Here is a 21,868-nt window from a genome sequence, read left to right on the forward strand (position 1 = left end):
GACACATGGGTCTAGTCAAGTGCATAGAATCTTGAATTCATCACCGTAATGCCTGATCAAAAAGGCATTATAAAATAATATTTTATAAAGACTTCCAAAAAGAGTTTATTACGAAAGATTTAGTTTAAAGTTAGTTTTCCCACTCCTCCACATAAGTCTTATTTCCTTCTGGCTCTCGTTATTGCCCCTCTCCCCCCACCTCCATTCCCTTTCAAACCACTCCGCATGGCGCGGTCAGTCGCCAGCCTTGAGCTTCAAGAGCTGCACATCACAAAACACGGATTCCTCGAAATAGCCACAAGTGCCAGAAACACTTTCCCAAGCCAGACTGTGCTGTGACAGGCCATCTAAGGCCCCACTTTCCCCACTGTCATTCCTTATCTACCCTCAGCACAAGGTTCAGCTCAACATCATAGGCCACCAAAGCGCCAATAAGAACACAGAGAATTTAGAGAGGAGGCCACTTGTCCTGTAAGCCAGAGGTTTTCAATTGAGTCCACAGCTCCCTTAACCAACTACACTCTTTCTGTGGCACCCCTGTGGGGTTCAGGAGCCCAGTTATGTCACCCCTTGCCTGCAGAGCTGGCAGCCTCACACCCTTTTTTGAACACCCTCCCTTGTGGGGGTGTTCCCTCAGCCTCCTCTCCCCTTTCCTTGAGAGCCCTCTGGGCAGCTGCTGCTGTTGCCCTGGTCTCTGAGCCGCCCCCCCCCCGCCCCAAAGAGAGATGCGTCTCAGAGGCACCATTCACCTGCGGAGCTTAGAGCCAGGGCTGCTGCAATAAACAGCTGTGCAAGCCTTTGGGAGGCAGAGATGCAAGAGGGCATAAGAGAGAGAGAGGGAAAGAAAGAGGAACAGTGGCCAGTGCTGCCCACGGCACCCTTGACCTTCAGGGCACCTCAGGGCACCATAGCACACTGGCTGAAAACCACTGCTGAAACCAATAAAAGGGGAATTTTCTCACCTACAAAACAAGCACAGCAAATTTTACAGCTGCTCAGCCTACCGCTGCCTGGCAAGCCATTGTTTTTTAAAAGGGGCTAAGCCAGCAATGCGTCTCCAGATGGTAGGCCAAAGGGCCCCTTAATATGCCCCCCCACCGCCTAGTTGAGCAGCAAGAGAAGCTTGGGAAGAGCCCTTGATTTTCAGTGTCTCCATGGTGCACAGCTTCAAGCCTTGACTTGTGCACAGGGATGATGCACTTCAGCTGTTCCTAATGGGAGGGCTCTTCTAAACCCTTTTCAACTCTTTAGCAATGTGTGCACATATGTGAGGAGATTCCTTTTTAGGGCTGCTTGTAATAAATCAGCAAAATGAAATTTCATCATTGTGCTGGAATCAGTGAGAGGGCATGAAAGGAGGAGTATTCCATAATGGATATGGAGTCAGTGGGCAGCCATGTTGAGGTAAAGGATGCCTCTGATTGGATTCTAGCACTTGTTTTCATACACTAATACCATTATCTGTAGAATTCTATCAGTTATATTTTACCTGCACAATCAGGAACCAAAATGCTTTTTCTGTGCAGTCTGAGCAGGAGCAGTCAACCTTCAGAAATATATATATGTGGACTGTCTCTGGATCAAGTGACTTTTCTTCTTTAAGTTCTCAAAGTTCTTACCTTACCTTAGCTCAAGGTTGTCATTTGAACTATTCAATGTTTAACTGAGAATCAATCACAATCAATATATAATTTGAAAAATAAGACTTCAGGGCCATCTTGCCAAAAAACCACAACTGGACATTCCATTTTGGTGACTGTAACTTTGATTTAAGGATCCATTGGATGCCCAGCTTATACACCTCACTTTCTAACACTGGCTACAATGTGGGGGTTGGGGGGAGCCATTTCTGCAAGTTCATCACCGTAACGCGCTAAGTAAATACCTCAAAAAGCAGATGGAAACATGTATTTGTATAGGACACCAGTCCTAACTAGTCTTTGACAGGAAGTTCTGTGACTGGGTGTTTTAACAGTACTTTATAGTTTACATCTCTGCAACATCCTGACCTGGTTGGAGCCTCTGATCAGTCCTGGGAAGACGACACTTGATCAAGACCACCCCACACCCAGAGTGTGCATGGCTATCCATATCCACCCTCAACACTTTGGCTGGTCAAGCATGATTACGTTTAAAGGTTACAAAAATCCTCTTAAAAATCCTTCCTTAAAAAACCGAAACACATTTTATACCCTCAAGTATGGCAAATGTCTTGCAAAAAGGACACCAGCACACCGGTGAAATGAAGGAGAGGGCACAGAGCAAAAAGGAAGTGCTAATTACATTAATTTCATCTTGCTAGCTGCTCAAATATATGCCGAGGAGATTTCCTTCCAAATTACAGAGATGGATTCTGCTCACTTCTTTTTAAAGACTAAGTGTGAAAAGTGGCTGTCTGCTTTTAAACCTGAAAAGAAACTACTAAGATCCTTGGAGGAAAAGAAAGCAGGCAAGATTGGCTGAAAGAGCAGCAGCCCTATACAACCTGAAGAGATAAGAAACCATAACACCCAATCTGAAAAGATTCTTTTACCTTGGCTTGCCACTGAGAACTCCTTGAACCAATATATAGAATCTGCAAACTATAAAAAACCCAGGGTGATTGTTTACTATGTTTAACTCTTTCCAAACAGGTAATTAGATTATATTCAGCTACACACCTGTTTCTTTTCAGTTTTACTAGCAAACTGGAGGTTAAACCAACCCCTTTCCAGCCATGTTCAAAATTCCCATTGTTCTAGGTGCTTTTTGCAACAGTGGATTTCATTAGCGCAAGTAGTTTCTGAGCTTTGGGCTACTGAAGATTCCTGGAGGAGCCAAAAGAAAGCAGGCAAGATTGGCTGAAAAAGCAGCAGCCCTGCGCCTAAGATTTCAGATTAAAACTGCATAGTGGAAGGAAAGGAGGACCTTTTTTCTGCCTCCCCACTTCCAGCTACTCTCTGAAGACTGGAGAAGAGACCCCCTTAATAATAATAGGGGGTGGGCAGGGGAAGGACTAGACCATTTGAAAAATGAACATAATATTTTAGCTGCAGTTCATTCATTTTCAGCTTTGTATTGTTATAAAAAAGTGTGCCTAGACATTCCATTGTTGCACCCATAACCTAGGTTTAAGGCGCCATTTATTTCCTAGCTTTCACAGGTTTCTAACACTGCTTTCCAGCCCCTGGAGGAACACGGGGAGCATTTGTATGACACTACACACTGCAGCCGACACACTAACGTGTCACAACACACAATTTGAAAAGCTCTGAGCTAAGGTGTATCTATCTGTGTGTGTGTGTGAGAGAGAATGACTTGTGCACAGTTACAATGGAGACAGCAATGTCCACATGGATCCTGGAAAAGGCAGCAGCTGTTTTTGGGGAAACCCAGCATACTAAAACATAATCTGACTATGTAGTGCCTGGTTTGCAAAAAACACCCATACAAAGCTTTTCAAAAACAGGAATCAAAATACAAAAACCACAGACCAAGAGCTCACTCCTCATTAGCTGTTAGGGCTGCAAATCCTAACCCCACTTAAAAGGCAGTAAACCCCATTGAATTAAATAGGACTTACACCTGAGTAAGAATAGTTAGGATTGCAGCCCCAATCTCTCTTTCCACACAGTGAAGACTACCTACTACACAGAATCACCAGTTACAGCAGGTGAAATGGGTGGGGGATTCGCTATGCACTTTTTATACATAACTTACTTTTTTTATAAAGGGTATCCTTTACACTTTTAGGGGTTTACAGTGGTACCTCGGGTTAAGAACTTAATTCGTTCTTGAGGTCTGTTCTTAACCTGAAGCACCACTTTAGCTAATGGGGCCTCCCGCCACCGCCTAAGCACGATTTCTCTTCTCATCCTGAAGCATAGTTCTTAACCTGAGGAACTATTTCTGGGTTAGTGGAGTCTGTAACCTGAAGCGTATGTAACCTGAGATATCACTGTACTGGTAAATCTTGGGGTTTTGGGTTTTTTTAAATAGATTAGAAACTGGACAGCCAAGTTTGACTACCATCCAACAGAGAAGAGGACTTCACTTTCACTCTCTATTTCTTAGAAGGTTCTGACATGCGGGTGGTGGTGGTAACAACAAACAATAAGCAGGAAGAAAGAAAATATGCAATGTAAAGTTTGTTGCTGTGTGCGATCTCTAGAGCAAACACAGTTCAAGAGAAATGCTATTGTCCAGATTACTGACAGGCAAGGCAGTCGGGCCTCCTCTCCATCATCCAGCCAATTATACAGTAGGCTACATATGCTATGACAAGGATGGAAACGCTTACTCAGCTGGCTTGAACTGGGTGCTACAAGTGGGCTTCACAGCTGCTTTGGTCTTCTTGCTCCACACAGGCAATGCAAGCGTCTCACTTTGGTACTTTCTGGCCAGCAAGGCCTTTGATTTTCAGGAAGGGGCATGGATGTGTTTACCCCTTGCATCTAGTTTATTCCAGCCTTCACCAACCTGGCACTCCTTCCAGATGTTTTGGACTACCAATGCCTGCATCAGCCTCCACCAGCAAAGCCAGGCTCATATCAGTCCCTGGGAAGAGTGTTTCCACAAACTGAATACACCAGTTTCAAACTTGTGTCTGAATAAAGTTCCAATGGAGTTTGGGTCACTTAATATGATTTAAACAAACACTTGGTTCAAGAGAGCACTACAGTACTGTACAGTGGTACCTCGGGTTACATATGCTTCAGGTTACAGACTCCGCTAACCCAGAAATAGTGCTTCAGGTTAAGAACTTTGCTTCAGGATAAGAACAGAAATTGTGTGTGAAATTGTGCGGCGGCGCAGTGGCAGCAGCAGGAGGCCCCATTAGCTAAAGTGGTGCTTCAGGTTAAGAACAGTTTCAGGTTAAGAACGGACCTCTGGAACGAATTAAGTACTTAACCTGAGGTACCACTGTATTAGGGAAATTAGCTGACAGGGCTTTTGGCTTACATTTTAAAAACATTCTTTTTGTTTTGGTTACAAAACATTCTTTTTGTAGGAGCAGTAACAGACCAAGATCCACTTATTGGGGAAGATAAGCAGTGCATGAAATTATTCCTGAATCTATATGGTCAAAAAAGGTGGGTGGGGTGGAACCAAGTGACAATGCCACGTGTGATCTATCTATCAAGCTCTATTAATGCACAGGCATAGAAATGCAAATCACCAAGGTTACCTTGTAACGTGTGAGGTGAGCCAACAATTTGATTCTTATAAAGGAGTCACAAAGTTATCAGAGAAGGCCTGCGAAAACACACACCTGTACAGACAGAAGTTCTACCCTTCACAACGAGAAACTTCAATTGCCTTTAACAACCCACACAAGGCAACTAAACTCTCCTCCAAAGGAAGGACCCATAAGAAAGCCTGGTTTGAGAGCAGAGCCCTCAAACACAGCCAGACAGGGGAAATCCAGAGAACAGGCTGGGAATCTCCTCTTAGCCAGCTGGGCACTTGTGCGGGGAAGATGTGTTCATTAGGCATGAGTGCACCTTGCCCCCCGGTTCACACCACACCCAGTTATTCAGAGGTTCAGCTACTGTTCTCCGTGTTGCTGTATCCACAGAACATTAATAAAGCTCTTACATAGTTTGGTAAGAAACCATGTCCTTACTGCAGGAGCATGACTTAATCCAGGAAGTGCCCATAAGCATTTTATGACTACCTTATACACTACTGCCTGCCCTGCCCCCAGTATTAATATTGCCTCGTCTCTAAAAGGTTGCTTTAACTACAAACGGTTATGTTGTATTTGCCACGTATTTGTTCCTCCCTGCTCCCTCCAGTCTCCCCCCCCCCACTGTTTCCTGCTCAACCACAAAGTACTCTACACAACTATACTCTGCTTTTGTAAAGAGTCATTTACTCAGTCACCTGTGACAAGTAAGAGTTGCCTTCGGATAATGAGACAGGGAAGCCTTTAAAAAATGGGAGGGACCTGGGTCAGTGACAAAATGGCTAGAAGTTAAGCGATAAGAAGAAGCAGACTAGTAACAGCTTGAGGACTTGTGACTTTGGGGGACTTATCTGCAAGACTACTGAATTCCTCCAATATTTTATGCCTAGTTTACACACAAACAGGAAACGCTTTGTTAACCTCCACCCTAAGGCTCTTTAACACAAAGTTACAGACACTGGTACCAGCTCAGCTACAGGTTAGTGGTGACCAAGTTCCACTGAAAAGTCACCATGTCCTTCTCTCAGGAGCATTAATATTAATACAGAGACATACCATATTTCTTTTCATCAACCCTAAGAAGACAGCTTTCAACCAGGAAAGGTTACATACACGCAAATGAAGCTCTCTTCCACATTATTTCTTCTCCTTCCCCCATCTTTAAAACTAGACACACATACTGCTTTGTATTCCTTCGCTGTCCCCTGCAACTTGGAGAAGTTGCACATGTCTGTTATTGACAACCCCCTCCCCAAGTATTTCTTAACTTGCCCAGTAATTCTCATTAATACTTGGGGACAGATACTCATAGTTCCCCGATATATTTTCCACCTCCTCTCTAGAAAACACTGCTTTTAATGACAAACTGATATACACAGGCACACATTGTATATGCACTACCCCCACTATTGCCCCCTTCACCTCCTCTCCTTGTGGGTAAAAATACTGGCTTGCATCCAATGCTAGCCCTACTCAGAGCAGACCTATTGAAAATAACAGACAAGACTAATTTAGGTCCATTAATTTAAATGGCTCCGCTCTGAGTATTTTTTAGTTGAATCCATTCCACTATTTTTAACCATAGAAGGTACATACACACTAACAATTTTGTGGGCACATTTCTTTCATATTCCTTTTGCCTACCATCTAGAGAAAAAAGTGTTGTTTTAACCAAGCAACACCTTGCATACACTTCCCCAATATTCCTTTCTAGAAAGTTACTTTTAACCACATACAAATGTATCTGTGACACACAAACACACATGACATAGCTCTATACTGAGATGTGCTATACATTCTCCCATAATTCCTTATGCCTCGACTCTAAAAATGATGTTTTTAATGGTAAAATGCTGCATAGGCATGTATCTATTTTTAATAGTGCACAATGGTATTAAAAAATCTGCATTTGGCTTCTCCCATTGTGGGTCAAGAAAGGCCCTTCCCTTGCGGCCTCCCCAAGTGCCACACAAAGCATTACTTGAGTATATGTCCAAAGAAGGGCTGGGGGATTTCTGTTTCTCTCCAGATGTTGTTGGAGGACTTCAACTCCCTCATAAGAACATCAGAAGCTGCCTTAGAGTCAGACCACTGGGTCTATCTAGCTCAGCACCGCCAACAGCGACTGGCAACAGCTCACCAGAGTTTAGAAGTGCTCTACTACTGAGCTACAGTGCCAAAAGCCACCATGGTCAGTGACTGGAGTTAGGAGCCCAACAATATGGGCTTAGTGCCTGGCCAGGAGGCCTCTTGGGAAGTACATGTGGGTTCCATGATGGAAGACAGCTGAGAAATCTAATGTTGGTCATAATCAGAGCAGACCCATTAAAGAAGGTAATGTAATTAGATCCACTAATTTTCAATAGGCTGTATCCAACATTAGTCATACCTCAGAGTAGATCAACTGAAAGTAATGGGCTACATCTAGTATTAAGCTTATTAGTTTTGTCCATTAACTTCAATGAGTCTAACTCTGAGTAGGGCTAATGTTGAATACAACCCACCCCCTTTAAAAATACTATATTAAAGTATTTTTTTTTAAATAGGTGTTGGCTGGCACAGACCAACTGAAATCAATAGGCTACTAGTAAAGGTACCCCTGCCCGTACGGGCCAGTCGTGTCCGACTCTAGGGTTGTGCGCCCATCTCACTTAAGAGGCCGTGAGCCAGCGCTGTCCGCAGACACTTCCAGTTCACGTGGCCAGCGTGACGAAGCTGCTCTGGCGAGCCAGCACCAGCGCAGCACACGGAAACGCCGTTTACCTTCCCGCTATAAAGCTTTACCTATTTATCTACTTGCACTTAAGAGTGCTTTCGAACTGCTAGGTGGGCAGGAGCTGGGACCGAAAGACGGGAGCTCACCCCGCCACGGGGATTCGAACCGCCGACAATACGATCGGCAAGTCCTAGGAACTGAGGTTTTACCCACAGCGCCACCTGCGTCCTAGGGACTTCAAATGTCTAAAGTTCTACTCAGAGAAGGCCTACTCTGAGCAGAACTTACTTGGCCCCAACCCACTGAAATTGATGGACATGACTAACTTAAGTGCATTATTTTCAGTGGGCCTACTCTGTGTAGACTTAATTGGACACAACCTACTGACATTAAAAGACATGACTTAGGCCCACTGTTTTCAATGGGCCTACTCTTAGCTTACCTTACTTAAATACAACCCACTCAAATTAATGCAGCTGATGAACTTAGGTCCATCCTTCTCAATGGGCTTACTCTGTGTTCAACTTAAATTGATTCAACCCACTAACAATGGACATGACTCACTTAGCTACGTAATTTTCAACAGGTCTGCTCTGAGGAAGACTTAGACACAAGCCGCTGATATTCTTCCTTGAGGTCTTTAAGCCGAGGTTGGATGGCTATCTGTCCTGGATACTTTGGCTAAGATTCCTGCATGGGGGGGGGGCTGGACTAGATGACCACCGTGGTCCCTTCAAACTCTACAATCCTATTATTAATGCAACCAGCATGTCCAACGGGCCTACACTGTGTAGAACTCACCTTGGGCACAAGCTATAGCAAATTAATGCACCTGACTAAATAAGATGCAGGTCTGCTCTTAAATGGACACAGCCTATGGAAGCTAACAGGCACGACTAACTTGGGCTACTTTTCGACGGGCCTACTCCGAGCAGGACTTTCTTGGCCCCAACACACCGGCGTGGACTGACAGGACTAACAGGCGTGCCTAAGCGGGCACCACTAACTTAGGCCCATTGCTGCTAATAATCACTGTTGTTGTTATTATTAAGTAATTTTATTATTTGTACCCCCGCCATCTGCCTGGGTTGCCCCAGCCACTCTGGGCGGCTTCCCACATAATAAAGGCATAATGAAGCAATGGGTCTTCTCCGAGTAAGTACTGCAGTCGCAGGCCTCACCTGGGCGTCCAGCTGCCCCGGCGAGAGGGCGACGGAGGGCGGCCCGCCGGCTCCTCCTCCTCCTGCCGAGACTCCTCCGGGGTTGCCCTGCGCGGAGGCCCCGCCGCTTCCTCCTCCTCCTCCGGGCGGCGTCTGGGTCTGGCTGGGCAGCGTGAAGTCGGTGAACTCGAACTCGGAGCCCTGCGTGTCGGCGCCCAGCAGCTCGGCCTCCTCCGTGTCCAGGAAAGTCAGCGTCTGGGAGCTGGGCCCGTACGCCTCCACGCTCATGATGGCGGCGGCGGCGGTGGCTGAAGCGGCGGCTGAGGCGGTGACTGGGGCGGCTCCTTCCCCTTCTCCCCTCACGGAGGCGGCAAACGGCGCGGCAGAAGACAAGGCCTCTTCACCCCTCAGAGCGAGCGACTGAGCGAGCGAGCGCGAGCCGCCTCCTGCGCCTGCGCGGAATGCCTAGGCCTCAACCGCCGCCGCCGACCGGACGCTCGGACGGAGCCAGCCAATCAGCGGGCGGCCCAACGTGCGCGGCGAAGTGGCGCGAGGCGGCGAGGGGCGGGGGAGGAAGAGGAGAAGAATAGTCCTCGGTGCGCAGGCGCGGGGGTTTCCAGGGTCGGGCGCGCGTGAAGAGAGGGCGCATGCGCGTCGAACACAACCGGTTTGGGGTCCTTGATTGCTCTCAGGTACCAGGCGAGGAGGAGGAAACACGGGGCGTCCCTTAAGCTCCGCCTTATTTCAATTTAACCCAATCAGGATTCTGTGGCTCGCTCTTAAAGCCCGCCTCTCCTCAATTTAATCCAATCAGGGCCGTTTACTCTGAGGCGGATGCACGATTCGAAGAAGGGATGGTAAAACAGGCGGGCAATCAGGATAATCATAATAATAGAGCGGGGAGGGAAAGCGCGTAAAGGACGGAGGGGGCGGAGAGAGAGAGCGAGTCTGGGGACACGATCAAGGCACCCTAGCAACCAATCAGAGAGTCCGGAGCCTTTCCCCCCTCTCTCCTCCCCTCCGGCCCCCACCCCGGGGAAGGCGGCGAGGCCGCGGAGGTGGAGGATGTTCCGCGTCGCGAAAGCGCGACACAGCGCGGCCCTTTTACGTTCGGGCCTGAGAGAAAAGTGGCGTGCGGGCTGTGCGCATGCGCAAGCCGCCCCCGCGGACGGGGAGCGCCGGGTTTCCTCGCGGGAGGCCACGCCCCTTGTCGCGGGAAGGGGGCGGGGAAAAGGCGGTGCCTGGAATGTGATTGGCTAGGAGTCTGCATTGGGGGTCTAAGTTCCAAAAAGATATGGGTTTTTTACAAGAAAAGCAAGTATTTTGAGGCTGCGGACAGATCAATGCATCACTAAGGCCAGACTGAAAGCACCCCATTAAAGCAATGCTTTATTATGATTGGATCCGGGGAGCTGGTTAATGAGGTTGGGGCTGCAGCCTGTGCTGCCTGGATCTGGGGGAGGCCAGAAGGATGCCCCGGGCTGCTGTGCCCTCCCGCTGGCCTGCAGGATCGGGGCCCCTGCTCTGCGGGCGGATCCCTCCTCCATTCACTTTTTATGACAACCTCGCCGGTGGCGGCCGTCTGTTCAGGGAGCAACTCGGCGCTTTCTTCCTGCCCCGCCCCGCCCCCTCTTTAAGGTCCTGGAGAGGCTGGGAAACAGTTCAAAACAGAAATGCTTGCCGCTAGGGCAGCAGACCGCCTCTTTCCAAGTTATTTGTTGTCTGCTGAATTGCAGAGACTGGGCGCATCACAGCACTTTCTAACATAAGTTCAAGACATGCACATACAATATGCGCGCCTAAAGGCGTCCCCTGAGCCTTTTTAGTCATAGCCACTATGGGAGCTGCTTCCTGGAGCATCTTCGTGTTCTTCCCTGCGCAATCCCCTGTGGCTTCCACCAATAAAAGTTCAGGCACCTGGGCGGTTTCCAACAAAATATAAAGGGACAGAACAAAACATCAGACATTAAAAGCTTCCCAATACAGGGCAGTCTGAGAAAGGTCATATAATTATTTCCAGCATAAGGTTTTTATTTTGTGGTAAAGGTGGTGGTGTTCAAGATCAATGGATTCAAGTTACCAGAAAGCAGATTCTTACTAAGCATCAGGAATAAAAATCTTTTTTCTTTTAAAAATTGTATTACTTAGATAAAATTTAATACAGTCTACACAAATGAATGATGATAAGAGCCAGTTGACAGTGGAACGGAGTCCTCAGGTGATAGTGGACACTTCTTGGAGGTTTTTAAGCAGAGGTCTAAGCAGGCCATATGTCATGGATACTTTGGTTGAGATTCCTGCATTGCAGGGGGTTGGACTAGATGACCCTCGGGGGTTACTTCCAACTCTACAATTCTATGAAGACCAAATGGAATCACAAGACAGAACCCAGCCACCAACAGCCTTATCCCCTATGAATTGATCTAACCTTTAAAATCCATTTATGTTGGCGGTCATTACTGTCTCTTGGGGGAGCTCAGCCCAGCCAGAGTGTTAAGTATGCGTTGTGTTAAAAGTTACAATTTTTTGGCCAATTTTCAGGGCTGTATCTAATGCTAGTCATAGTCAAAGTTGATTCAATGAAATTAAAGGGCATCATGTACTTTGGGTCCATTGAATTAGATGAATGCACTTTGAATAAAATTTGCTTGGCGAAGCCATTCTGCTTCCCTGCATAGCCCCACGCTCTTGTCTTAGAAGAAAGGGAGACTTTCTCCACCCCAGGAATAGTCTTAGGCATCCCGCTTGGCCGCCTGGGTGGCATGCATGCCCCTGCAGGTCCGCAGTGCTTTTTTGAGTCCGCTGCAGGGAGTTCTCCTGCAGCCTCCCCCTCAGCTGTAGGGCGGCTGGGGTGGTGGTGGACACAAGTCCCATTCTGCCTGAGCCTGCAGGTGCCTGAGCCACCGTGTCACTCCCAGGAGAGGTGCATGGCTCGGCACAGTAAGTGCCGCCCCCGTGGTGTGGTGCCCAGTGCCCCCCCCCACACTCCCCCAACTACGATTCTGCTCAGTCATTTCTCCCTATCACATTAATAGTAGAGGGCTACTAGTAACGGTTCTACATTTCCCAAGAGTCAAGGGTTCATGAGAGTAGAAACTGGAACTGCATGATGGCGGCTTTGAAAAATCTTCTTGCTCTCTTCCTAATGACTTGCAGGATTTGCACCTCAAATGTGGTACAGAAAAGAGAGAAAGACACCAGCTGTGTTTTTTGGGTTGCCCTAACTGGCTGCTATCCAGTTGCGACATGATTTAAGCAATTACTATAGGTTGCCATATTTCAGAAAGTGAGAATCCAGACACAATGGTTGTTGAGCTTTTTTATTGCAAAATCTAAGAAAAACCCCAACCCTACTACTCTACTAGCTGCCTGTATATTAGCCGAAACAGCATATAAAAATGCAAGAAATTTGCTTTAAAATGATGAAGAATTTTTCACATGGATCTTTTAAAAAAAGTAATTTGCAAACTGGTGTGGAAATGTGGGGAACTGCTTAAGCATGGAAAAAAACTGAGAACATTTAATCAGCAGACCTCCTAAGTTTAAGGCGTCCTCTCGTGGGATGATTCACAATTTGGTACACTCACCATCTCTATCTGATTGCTGTTTTAGCAGGTGATCTATGGTGTGACTGGCCAGTTAAGCTTTCTGACATCCTTCTGCCTCACTAGATCACAGTTGTTGATGGATGCTATGGGCTCTTCTCTCTGCAGGGGGCTACCTGGGGGCGAGGGGTCAGTTCTATAATCTCCACTATAGACACTATAGAAGATCAAATTTTGGGCTGTTCTCGCAGTTTGGCTGTTGGGGTCCTGCCACAATCAAGCCACTTCCATCATCTCACAATCAGATTGCCGTTTTAGTGGGTGATCTATGATGATGTGACCGGCCAGTTAAGCTTTCTGACATCCTGCTATCAGATCGCAAGCCTGGCCGTTGGGGCTTCTGGGGGGGGGCCGACAACGGTGGTAATAAAAGCTATGGGGCCAAGGGCTGGACACTGAAACACCAGGCATCTCCTTCCTTCCAAGATGTGGAGATTCCAACAGCCTCCCCACCTCTTCCTCCTCCTCCTCCTGTCCTCCTCTCTGGTCGAACCAGGTGAGTTCAAAGACACATCCTACCTCTGCTGAACTGAGGTCTCCTATTCCTCTGGGCCAAGCCAATCTCATTCCTTCCATTCCTGATGCTCAGGCTGCCCTTTGCAGGAGGTTTGTAAGCAGAGGCAGGGCTCATAATGCTACAGTGGCAAAGCCCTGCTTCATGGATCCTGCAGGGAGAAGCGGGTTGGGCTATAGGACCCTTCCAACTCTGACAATTCTTCATTTTCCAGAGTGAAGCTTAAACGTTGTAGGTTAAGTCTGAATCGTACAATGGATTCCTTCTAAACTCATGATCCTGTGTCCTTGAGGTAAAACCAGTAAGAGGAAGCTCGTTCCTTTGTTATAGTCGTGGCTTTGGCTGGCCAGTTAAGCACTGTGATTTACAAGTCCAGGGTGGGCCTTTCCCCTCCTCGTCTGGTTGGGGGTGGGGAAGAACAACAGGTTGAGGTGTGCTGTGCATGTGCGTAAGTTTTGTTGTCTGTTGGTTCAAGGGAAAATATGTACAAAATATAGAAGAGAGAACTCCAGGATGCCAAGATCCATGTTTGAGGCAAGTACTCTGGTGAGAAAGCCCCATAGATTTAAAATTGCAAGATATACAGCAAAGTATAGCATAGAAATATAGGATGTTAGAGCTTTAAAATTTGCCCTGATGAGTTCCAAAACCTCCCTCTTGGCATAAGAAAAGGACCACACATGTAGTAAGTAAAAAATGTTTTACTTACAAACTCACCAAAGGTCAGATTCATGTGCATATCCATACATCAGAAAGGCTGCATGGACAGTAACACTTAGTTTAGTTCCAAAGTGGTGAAAGTTCCTGAATGATTGGTATTGGATCTTGAGAGTGGCTTGTGAGATCAGCGGCTTTCCACGGCCCCCTTATTAGCTTATGGGTACCATCCATCTGTGATTTACAAGTCCAGGGTGGGCCTTTTCCCTCCTCGTCTGGTTGGGGGTGGGGAAGAACAACAGGTTGAGCTTAACATTTTCACGCACTACGTTCGTCAGGTAGACTGGGGAGGGAACAAAGGCTTGATTACCTAGTTGCTCCGGTGGTGAGGGGAAGTGCCCTTCGTTAAGCCTGACAGGACAGCTTGCTCTATAGTATCCACCCCTTCATACATTCACTAGGCTTAAGCATGTTTGTTATATGAGGCTGATTATTACACTAATTTTTGGCTGATGCTGGAAGCTGGAGAGAAAGAGGTTTGCATTGCTCTGTGCCAGAATTCGGGCTTCCCTGGAACCCTAATGAGAAAGCAAGATTTATGGGTTGGTTCTGCTGATGTTCATTTCAAGGAAACTGAACGCTGGGTTAAGCGAAGGGATCCCTGGAGTCACTTGATGCTCAGAGATTGGGGTAAACAATATCTGTAACTGCATGTGCAGACATCCCATTTCCAGTCCCCTGGCTCCCTTCCCTTCATTAACTCCCTGGCAAAGCCGATTGTAAGCTGACTGGGGTGCTGTCATTTTTCTGCTTTGCAAAGATGGATGGTACCCATAAGCTAATAAGGGGGCCGTGGAAAGCCGCTGATCTCCTCTTACGATTCTTACAGCTCTCTTGCGGAGTCGCATCATCGGAGGACATGAAGCTGTACCTCATTCCCGACCCTACATGGCAACACTCAAATCTGAATTTGGCTTTGGGTGTGGCGGGTTCCTTGTGGCACCCCAGTGGGTAATGACAGCCGCACATTGCATGGAGTAAGTATCTGAAAGCCCTCCCTGATGTGTAGCAGTGGCATTATTGCGGTGCCTTTCATTCCATTTGCAAATTGTTCCCCACGATACTTGATGCAGGAGGAACATGTTAAGGCAGTAAAATCTTTAGGCAGAAAAGAGAGTCGAGAAGGCACCTTTCTGACATGCAGGAGATCCAAAGAACAGGTGGAGGAAGGCTTAGTGAAACAAATACATATCTCAGCAAAAATAACCTATATAAGCATATTATATATGGGGAAATGGCAGAATTGCATATAAAAATGTGCATATTAGGACACATTCACCCTAAAATGCTGATGAATTTTGACAAGGGCTTTTTTTAAAGCAACATAAATACTGCAAACTGATGTGGAAATGTGAACAACTAAATTTAAGATTGGAAAGATGAGAAACTGAGGAAAATCAAAATTGGCCAATTCCCCACCCTTCGGACCCACCCAAGAGAGAACAATAGCTAAGGATTAATTCCAGGTTCTCTGATGCTCTTGATTCCAGAGACATGACGGTCGTCTTGGGGGCGCACGATCGTTCCGCCATTGAGGACACTCAACAGGTGATTGGCATTGAGTCATACCACATGCACCCGGAATATAATGACGCAATGTTCTCAAACGATATCCTTCTGCTCAAGGTGAGTTGCTCTAAGCTCCCTCTTTCTCAGCACCTCAGAAGGCAGGGATCACGAGGAAGAAGGAACATGAATGAGCCCCAGCCCGCCGTCCCTCTCTGCCCAAAGTATCATAAAAGCCGATTCTCAAATCTTGCCGCCTGACACATCTGCATGTGTCTCACCAGGGACTAGCGGCATGGAGCAGGCGATTAAACTGGAACCTCATTAAGGAGTTTCAACTTCAAAACTAGGAAGGTAGATTAATACAGGGACATTTCTCTCCCCCGCCCCTTCAAAACAATTAATTCAGAACGTTACAGATTGCACCAACAATGGAGGTCTATATCAGGGGTGGGGAACATCAGGAATGGTAGTCAAATATGGGCCCCCCCCCCCGGTCTCTTTGCCTGGCCCATGGCATTCTCCCCAGGCCAAAAGCTATTGCCAGCCCTTCTCTACAATCTGAGTTCTTTTATTATCTTGAATTCTGCTAATGTTTCCAGTTTGCCTGGATGAAGGGTGAAGTGAAGTCTATCTATCCAAGCCAGCTTACTTTTGAAAGTTAAACTTCCTTTTGGTGCTTCTCCCTCTTTTGCCTCTGCCCCGCCCACCACTCACATGTGGCCCTTGGAAGGTTTCTTGGGGAGGAGCGAGGCCCTTGGGCTCCCCACCATTCTGCCCCCTCAAAAAGCAGTCAAAAAGAAATGATGCTATCCCTGCTAATGCCTGCAAAGATGACACACGTTTCCATAAAAATTCCTTATGGCCATTTCTGTGTGTGAGAGGCAAACTGAAGGTGGAAAAGTGCCCTGTAAACAAAGCAAAACCCAGGTATAGGACTGCCTTCTCACACTTTGGGGTGTCAGAACCCCAGGTCTGAGCAGAAGTCTCCAGGATTCCCTGACCCCCTCCAGGCGGCAGGTGGAAGGTTGAATCTCCAGGTGGGCAAAAGTGCCTTTAACAAAAATATGCATAGAAATATTTAGAAGACCCTGCGTGTCACTTGCAAGCTTCAGCCCAGCAAGAGCTGGCTGCAAATGATAGCCCATACCTTTGGGGTGGGGTCTGCCCTCCTCTTCTTGCCTCTCCCAATTAACTTCCATCTCAGGGGCGCCTTACTCTCTGCAGCCTCTCTTTGCCTTTTGGGTCAGGCTTGCCCCGGGGATGGAGCAGCCGCGGCCGGCAGCCATCTCTGCACATGGGGCAGCCCAGTTGAGGAGAGGGGCAGCAGCTCTCTGCCGCTGACTCTCCATTCACACACCGAAGCCAGGCTCTGATGGGAGCGGGGGGAAGGGGACGGACCTGGTCAACCCCCCACCAGAAAACACACCTGGTGGATAGCGGGCTGAGTGGCTCTGGCGGGGCTGAGTGTGACGTCATGGGCCCCCCGCAATGTGGGGCGCAACTCCGTGCGCCTGCCAGATGACGTCATTGGGGGCTGCCCTGACTTCTCAGGTTTGGGCCCCGAAATCTCAAGGTCTGAAATGCTACTGACCTGGCAACCCAGACCCCAGCAAAGTCCTGAGGCTCTGCCATGATTGCAGCTTGATATGACTTCCAAAGGAAGAATAAAATTACCGTAAATTTTGCTCTATAAGACTCACTTTTTCCCTCCTAAAAAGTAAGGGGAAATGTGTGTGCGTCTTATGGAGCGAATGCGGGCTGCGCAGCTATCCCAGAAGCCAGAACAGCAAGAGGGATTGCTGCTTTCACTGTGCAGCGATCTCTCTTGCTGTTCTGCCTTCTGAGATTCAGAATACCTTATTTTTTTTCTTGTTTTCCTCCTCCAAAAACTAGGTGCGTCTTGTGGTCTGGTGCGTCTTATAGAGTGAAAAATACGGCACTTGCTGCCTCCATCAAAGAAAACAATGGCCCAGAAGTTCTAGAGAACTTTATTTTCTGTCCCCTTGCCCCACCTCTCCATTGACAAAATGCCACCCCCAGTTTGTTCCTTCCATCACATGTCAAGGAGATAAATAACCAGACATCCAAAGACAGTCCTGAGTAGGGAAGTTTTTAATGTTTGATGTTTTATTAAGCTTTTATATCTGTTGGAATCCGCCCGGTCAGGTGGACAAGGTACTACTATTGTTATTGTTACTGGCAAACAGGGTGGTGATATTTTGTGTGTCTGCAGATTTACCTTGGCACTTAGCACCAAGAACTATGGCTCACACACATTCATTCTTCTGCATTTCCATTCTCACGATGACGAGCAACCTGCTTGCTCTTAATCAGAGACATATACTCCCCTCCTGCCGCAGCTGCTGTCCCTCCATCAAAGCAACCCACATTCCAAAGGCATGATTTCCATCCCAGGTCCCTGGGAGGAGAGGGTTGGACTAGAGGACCTTGGAAACCCCTTCCAACTCCAAGAGTTCCTTTGGTCCACCTGGCTCCGTGTTGTCTACACTGACTGGCAGAGGGACGCCAGGTCTTCAGACGGAGGAAATTCTCTGTCCTGCCTGGAGATGCCCACCTTGAAAGAGGGACCAATGAGCTATGGCTCTTGCTCTAGAAATAATGAAACCCTTGATTTGTCAGTAAAAAGCTTTGAAGCAATAATGGACGTTCCCAGAATGAAGGCCCACCTAGATCAGTGTTGTTGGCACTGACTGACAGCAGCTCTTCAGAGTTTCTGTTTCATGGAAGGGTCTCTCCACAGCCGAGCTGGAGAGGCTGGGGGTTGAACCTTGGACCTTCTGCATGCAGAGCAGGTGCTGCACCTCCTGAGCTACAGGGACCGGGGGGGGGGGGGAATGTGTGTGTTCCAGGGAAGACTTTGTTTTGCAAGGGAGATTGCTTGACTCTTCTCCTTCACCTTCCTGCAGCTGGTCCACAAGGCTACTTTGAACAAAAACGTCCAGATGATTCCCCTGCCCACATCTAGCAGCGACCTCCCCGATGGGACCCCCTGCAGCCTGGCAGGATGGGGCCTGATTGATGACAACCAGGACACGGAGAAGCTCTTTGAGACCAATATCACCATCTACAGTCGCAGGAAGTGCATGAAGTTCTACCCAGAGCTGGACGAGAGCATGATCTGCGCGGGCAGCTACAACCAGCTCCGGGATACAAGCCAGGTGAGGGTCAGCAGGCAGGACTGGTGACCGGGGTCAGCAGCAGAGAAATCTGGGGCCCTCCAGGTGTTGCTGGACCCCAACTTCCACCAGCCCCCCGTGGCCATTGCTCAGGAATGGTGGGAGATTTCTGGTTCAAAGCATCGGCCCACTTGCTCTGTATTGTTGACAGGCTGGCGGGGGCTCTCTGAGGTTTCCGGAGTGGCGCATTCCCCATCCCACCTTAGGATCAAACCTGGGTCCTCCTGCAGATCCTCTGCCATTGAGCTGTGCCCCTTTGTGAAGGTTGTGGGTGTCTCCAACCCCTGGGAAGAGGAAGGCAGCTCAAGAAAGCAAGCCGTCACAAGCTGTCAAATCCATGTCTGAGGGCACTAGTGAAGCAAATCTCTCTCTCACCCCCCCCCCCACACCCACACCCTGCTACACTTCCTCACACATACGGACAAAAAGCTCTCTTTAACTTTCTTTCATACCACTTCCTGGTGTCATAGAAATTAAAGGAATAATAAAATTTAAAGTTGAAATGTGTGTGAGAGAGGCTGAGCAGGCGATGGTTTGGAATGTGAAGGTTGTGTTTACCGGAGAACCAGGAGAGAAGGACAAAACTACATGTCTGCAAGAGCTACTGCTCTAGCAACTGAGGACGAAGGAAGAAGAAAGAGATGGAAGGCGCTGTGCCCCCGGCTTAAAGGCAGCGCCTTCACATGACGGCCCCTTTGCTTGCGTTCCTATTTGGGGTGCCACCCCTCAACTACTTGCCGGTTGAGGCTGTGTCTCGCTGGGCTTGCAGTGCCCTAGTAAAAGCCCTGTATGGCTGACAATTGGAGGCTGGGTCTTCCTGAAATCTGGGAGAGCCACTGCCAGTCAGTGTCGACAGCACTGAGCTAGATGGGCCGACGATCTGATTCTCACCCAAGTCTCATTCTAAGGCAGCTTCCTTCCTCACTCGGTCGCAGTTGTTGACGGATGCTGGGGGCTCTTCTCTCCACAGGGCGATTCCGGAGGCCCCATGGTCTGCAACGGCGTGGTGCATGGAATCGTCTCCTTCGGCAACCACTTTCCTCCTGGAGTCTACTCTCGCATCGCCCACTTCCTTCCCTGGATCAAGAAAACCATGGAATCCTGAAGAGAAGAAGCAACCACCAACTGCGGCCTGGCTCAATAAGAAACCTTCTGCTTGCTATATAACCTGTATGGCTTTCATTCTGCAATTCCACCTGCCCCCCCCCCCACCAATGCCGCAAAGACTCCCTCCTCCCACTCCTGTTGAAACAACCGGATCCAAAGGGACTTGAATTCACAACTGCATTTTCGTGCCATCTCCCCAGGGAATTCTGGGAAGCGTAGTTCTATGGGGTGAAATGTGGATCTCTTAACAACTCTCAGCCCCCTTAACAAACTACAGTTCTCCAAATTATTGCTGGGCATGGCTGTTTAAGTGCCCTATAATGTTTGAGATCCCAGTCAATGGCCCCGTGTGGTTTCGATCTGAGAGCGTTTGTTCAGTGCATGATCCTTGGATTGAGAGGTGTACCCTGAACACAAGAGAAGCAGAATTTGGAAGTGGGGGCGGGGGGGGGGGGGAGAGAGAGCGGATTGAGTGCCTTGACCTGTCACATTCTGACCCTCTTGCATTGCAAAATAAAGCAAATGGATGAGCACCAGTCTTGTGCTTCTATCAGCCTCTCTGAAATGAACATATGAACTGTAAGAAGGCAACAGAACTTCAAGACCATGTCTTGGGTTATGGAAATGGACAGAATGGCCGATCCCTAAGTTCAAAGCAGCCCCCCCATAACATTTGGCCATTCCCCCAGTTTGGCACATTCTTCCAATCGGCATCCATCACTCACCATCTTTCTATCAGACGGCTGTTCTAACGGGTGATCTATGGTGAGACAGCCAGTTAAGCTTTCTGACATCTCACTTTTCATTTTGATTGCAAGCCCAGCTGTTGTGGCTACCTGGGGCAAGGGGTCAGTTCTATAATCTCCACTATAGAAGATAAAATTTTGGGCTGTTCTCACAGTTTGGCTGTTGGGGTCCTGCCACAATCCATCATCTCACAATCAGATTGCCGTTTTAGTGGGTGATCTATGATGATGTGACCGGCCAGTTAAGCTTCTTGACATCCTGCTATCTGATTGCAAGCCTGGCCGTTGGGGCTTCTGGGGGGGGGAGGAGCAGCTGGAATCTCCACATCTTGAAGTCCCACTTGGCAAGGAAGGAGATGCCAGGTGTTTCAGTGTCCGGCCCTTGGCCCCATAGCTTTTATTACCATCGTCCAGCTGATATTTAATTTAACTGTTTACCATTATATTCTAATGGATTATTTAATATTTCTTTATTTGATGTGTTGTTTCTTTTTTAAAGTTATTGTGACTTTTTTGTATTGGATTAGATTGCTATTACATGTGTGATCTTTGCTGTCTATTTTGTTGTTTCTCCAGCATGTAAACCACCTTGTGTATAAAAAGTAATATAAAATTGCGGTATACAAATTAAAAGTGAAATGAAATCTTCCATGTGACAGCCTTTTAGACATTACATTATATATATATATATATATTATATTATACATATTATACTGTACATAGAATTAACTGTTGCATTTCCAAGCAACTAGCAACAAAATCGACCCCTCAAAGCAGTTGATGGGGCCAGTTGAATCTTGTTAGCGAGTCCTCCAGAGTCCTGTCAAGCCCTAACTGTAAGGCTGCATCAATTTGGCACAGGTTCCTTTCCCCTAAAACACCCCCCCAACTGTTAATCTCTTGCCGCACAGAAGAGAAAGACCCAAAGTGGCTTTCACACAGCAGTTAATGGACTTGAAATCTGCTCAGAAAATGACAGCTGTACCAGTGGAAATGTACTGATTGGGGCACTTGATACTTGCAAACATTTATCTGCAAGTTCTCATTATCTTTTTTGCTCTATTTTGACAAGTAACTCATGAAAATATCTCTGTTGCCTTCAGATAGATAGATATTTGTGTGTTTTACAGACTCCCACAAGAGGTGGTGGACTCTCCTTCGTTGGAGGTTTCTAAGCAGAGCTTGGACGGCCATCTGTCATGGATGATTTCATTGAGATTCCTGCATTGCAGGGGGCTGGACTACTAGATGACTCTGGGGGGTACCTTCTATCTCATGTTTGGGTGCCAGCAGATTCTCAGTAGAGATGGGCAATTTTGTTAATTCTTGTTTGTTCTGGGAAGCTTGAAGTAGGTGGGGTTAGCAAACGTAATTTCCCCCATTCCCTACAGAGAGTTTAAGTGGGTGCTATCACCTCTAAGAAGGTGATC

At 47.6% G+C, this 21,868-nt stretch overlaps 2 protein-coding genes across 6 annotated transcripts in view; one reads left to right on the forward strand and one right to left on the reverse strand.

Annotated features, from left to right (window-relative positions):
* The window catches only part of UPF1 (UPF1 RNA helicase and ATPase), a 31,388-nt gene extending 21,919 nt beyond the window's left edge, over positions 1-9,469 (reverse strand). For all 3 annotated transcript variants that reach the window (XM_081177631.1, XM_081177630.1, XM_081177629.1), the window contains exon 1: positions 9,065-9,469. In XM_081177631.1, coding sequence (XP_081033757.1) covers positions 9,065-9,331 — 267 coding nt within the window. In that variant the 5' untranslated portion in view covers positions 9,332-9,469. The remainder of the gene's footprint in view (positions 1-9,064) is intronic.
* A 147-nt stretch (positions 9,470-9,616) lies between these two features.
* Positions 9,617-21,075, forward strand: LOC308577651 (mast cell protease 1A-like). Of its 3 annotated transcripts, none has more exons than XM_081178029.1 (5): positions 9,617-9,735; positions 14,709-14,856; positions 15,346-15,505; positions 18,316-18,567; positions 19,556-21,025. In XM_081178029.1, the coding sequence occupies exons 2-5, from the start codon at positions 14,768-14,770 to the stop codon at positions 19,688-19,690; spliced, it is 636 nt and encodes a 211-aa protein (XP_081034155.1). In that variant the 5' UTR covers positions 9,617-9,735; positions 14,709-14,767; the 3' UTR covers positions 19,691-21,025. The 3 variants fall into 3 exon arrangements, with proteins under 3 accessions (XP_081034155.1, XP_081034153.1, XP_081034154.1); XM_081178027.1 differs by lacking the exon at positions 9,617-9,735 and adding an exon at positions 13,036-13,144 and having other exon boundaries at positions 19,556-21,075; XM_081178028.1 differs by lacking the exon at positions 9,617-9,735 and adding an exon at positions 13,036-13,144 and having other exon boundaries at positions 15,370-15,505; positions 19,556-21,075.
* Positions 21,076-21,868: the final 793 nt, after the last annotated feature.

This window comes from Podarcis bocagei (genome assembly GCF_964188305.1).
Source record: "Podarcis bocagei genome assembly, chromosome: 18".
Taxonomy (NCBI): domain Eukaryota; kingdom Metazoa; phylum Chordata; class Lepidosauria; order Squamata; family Lacertidae; genus Podarcis; species Podarcis bocagei.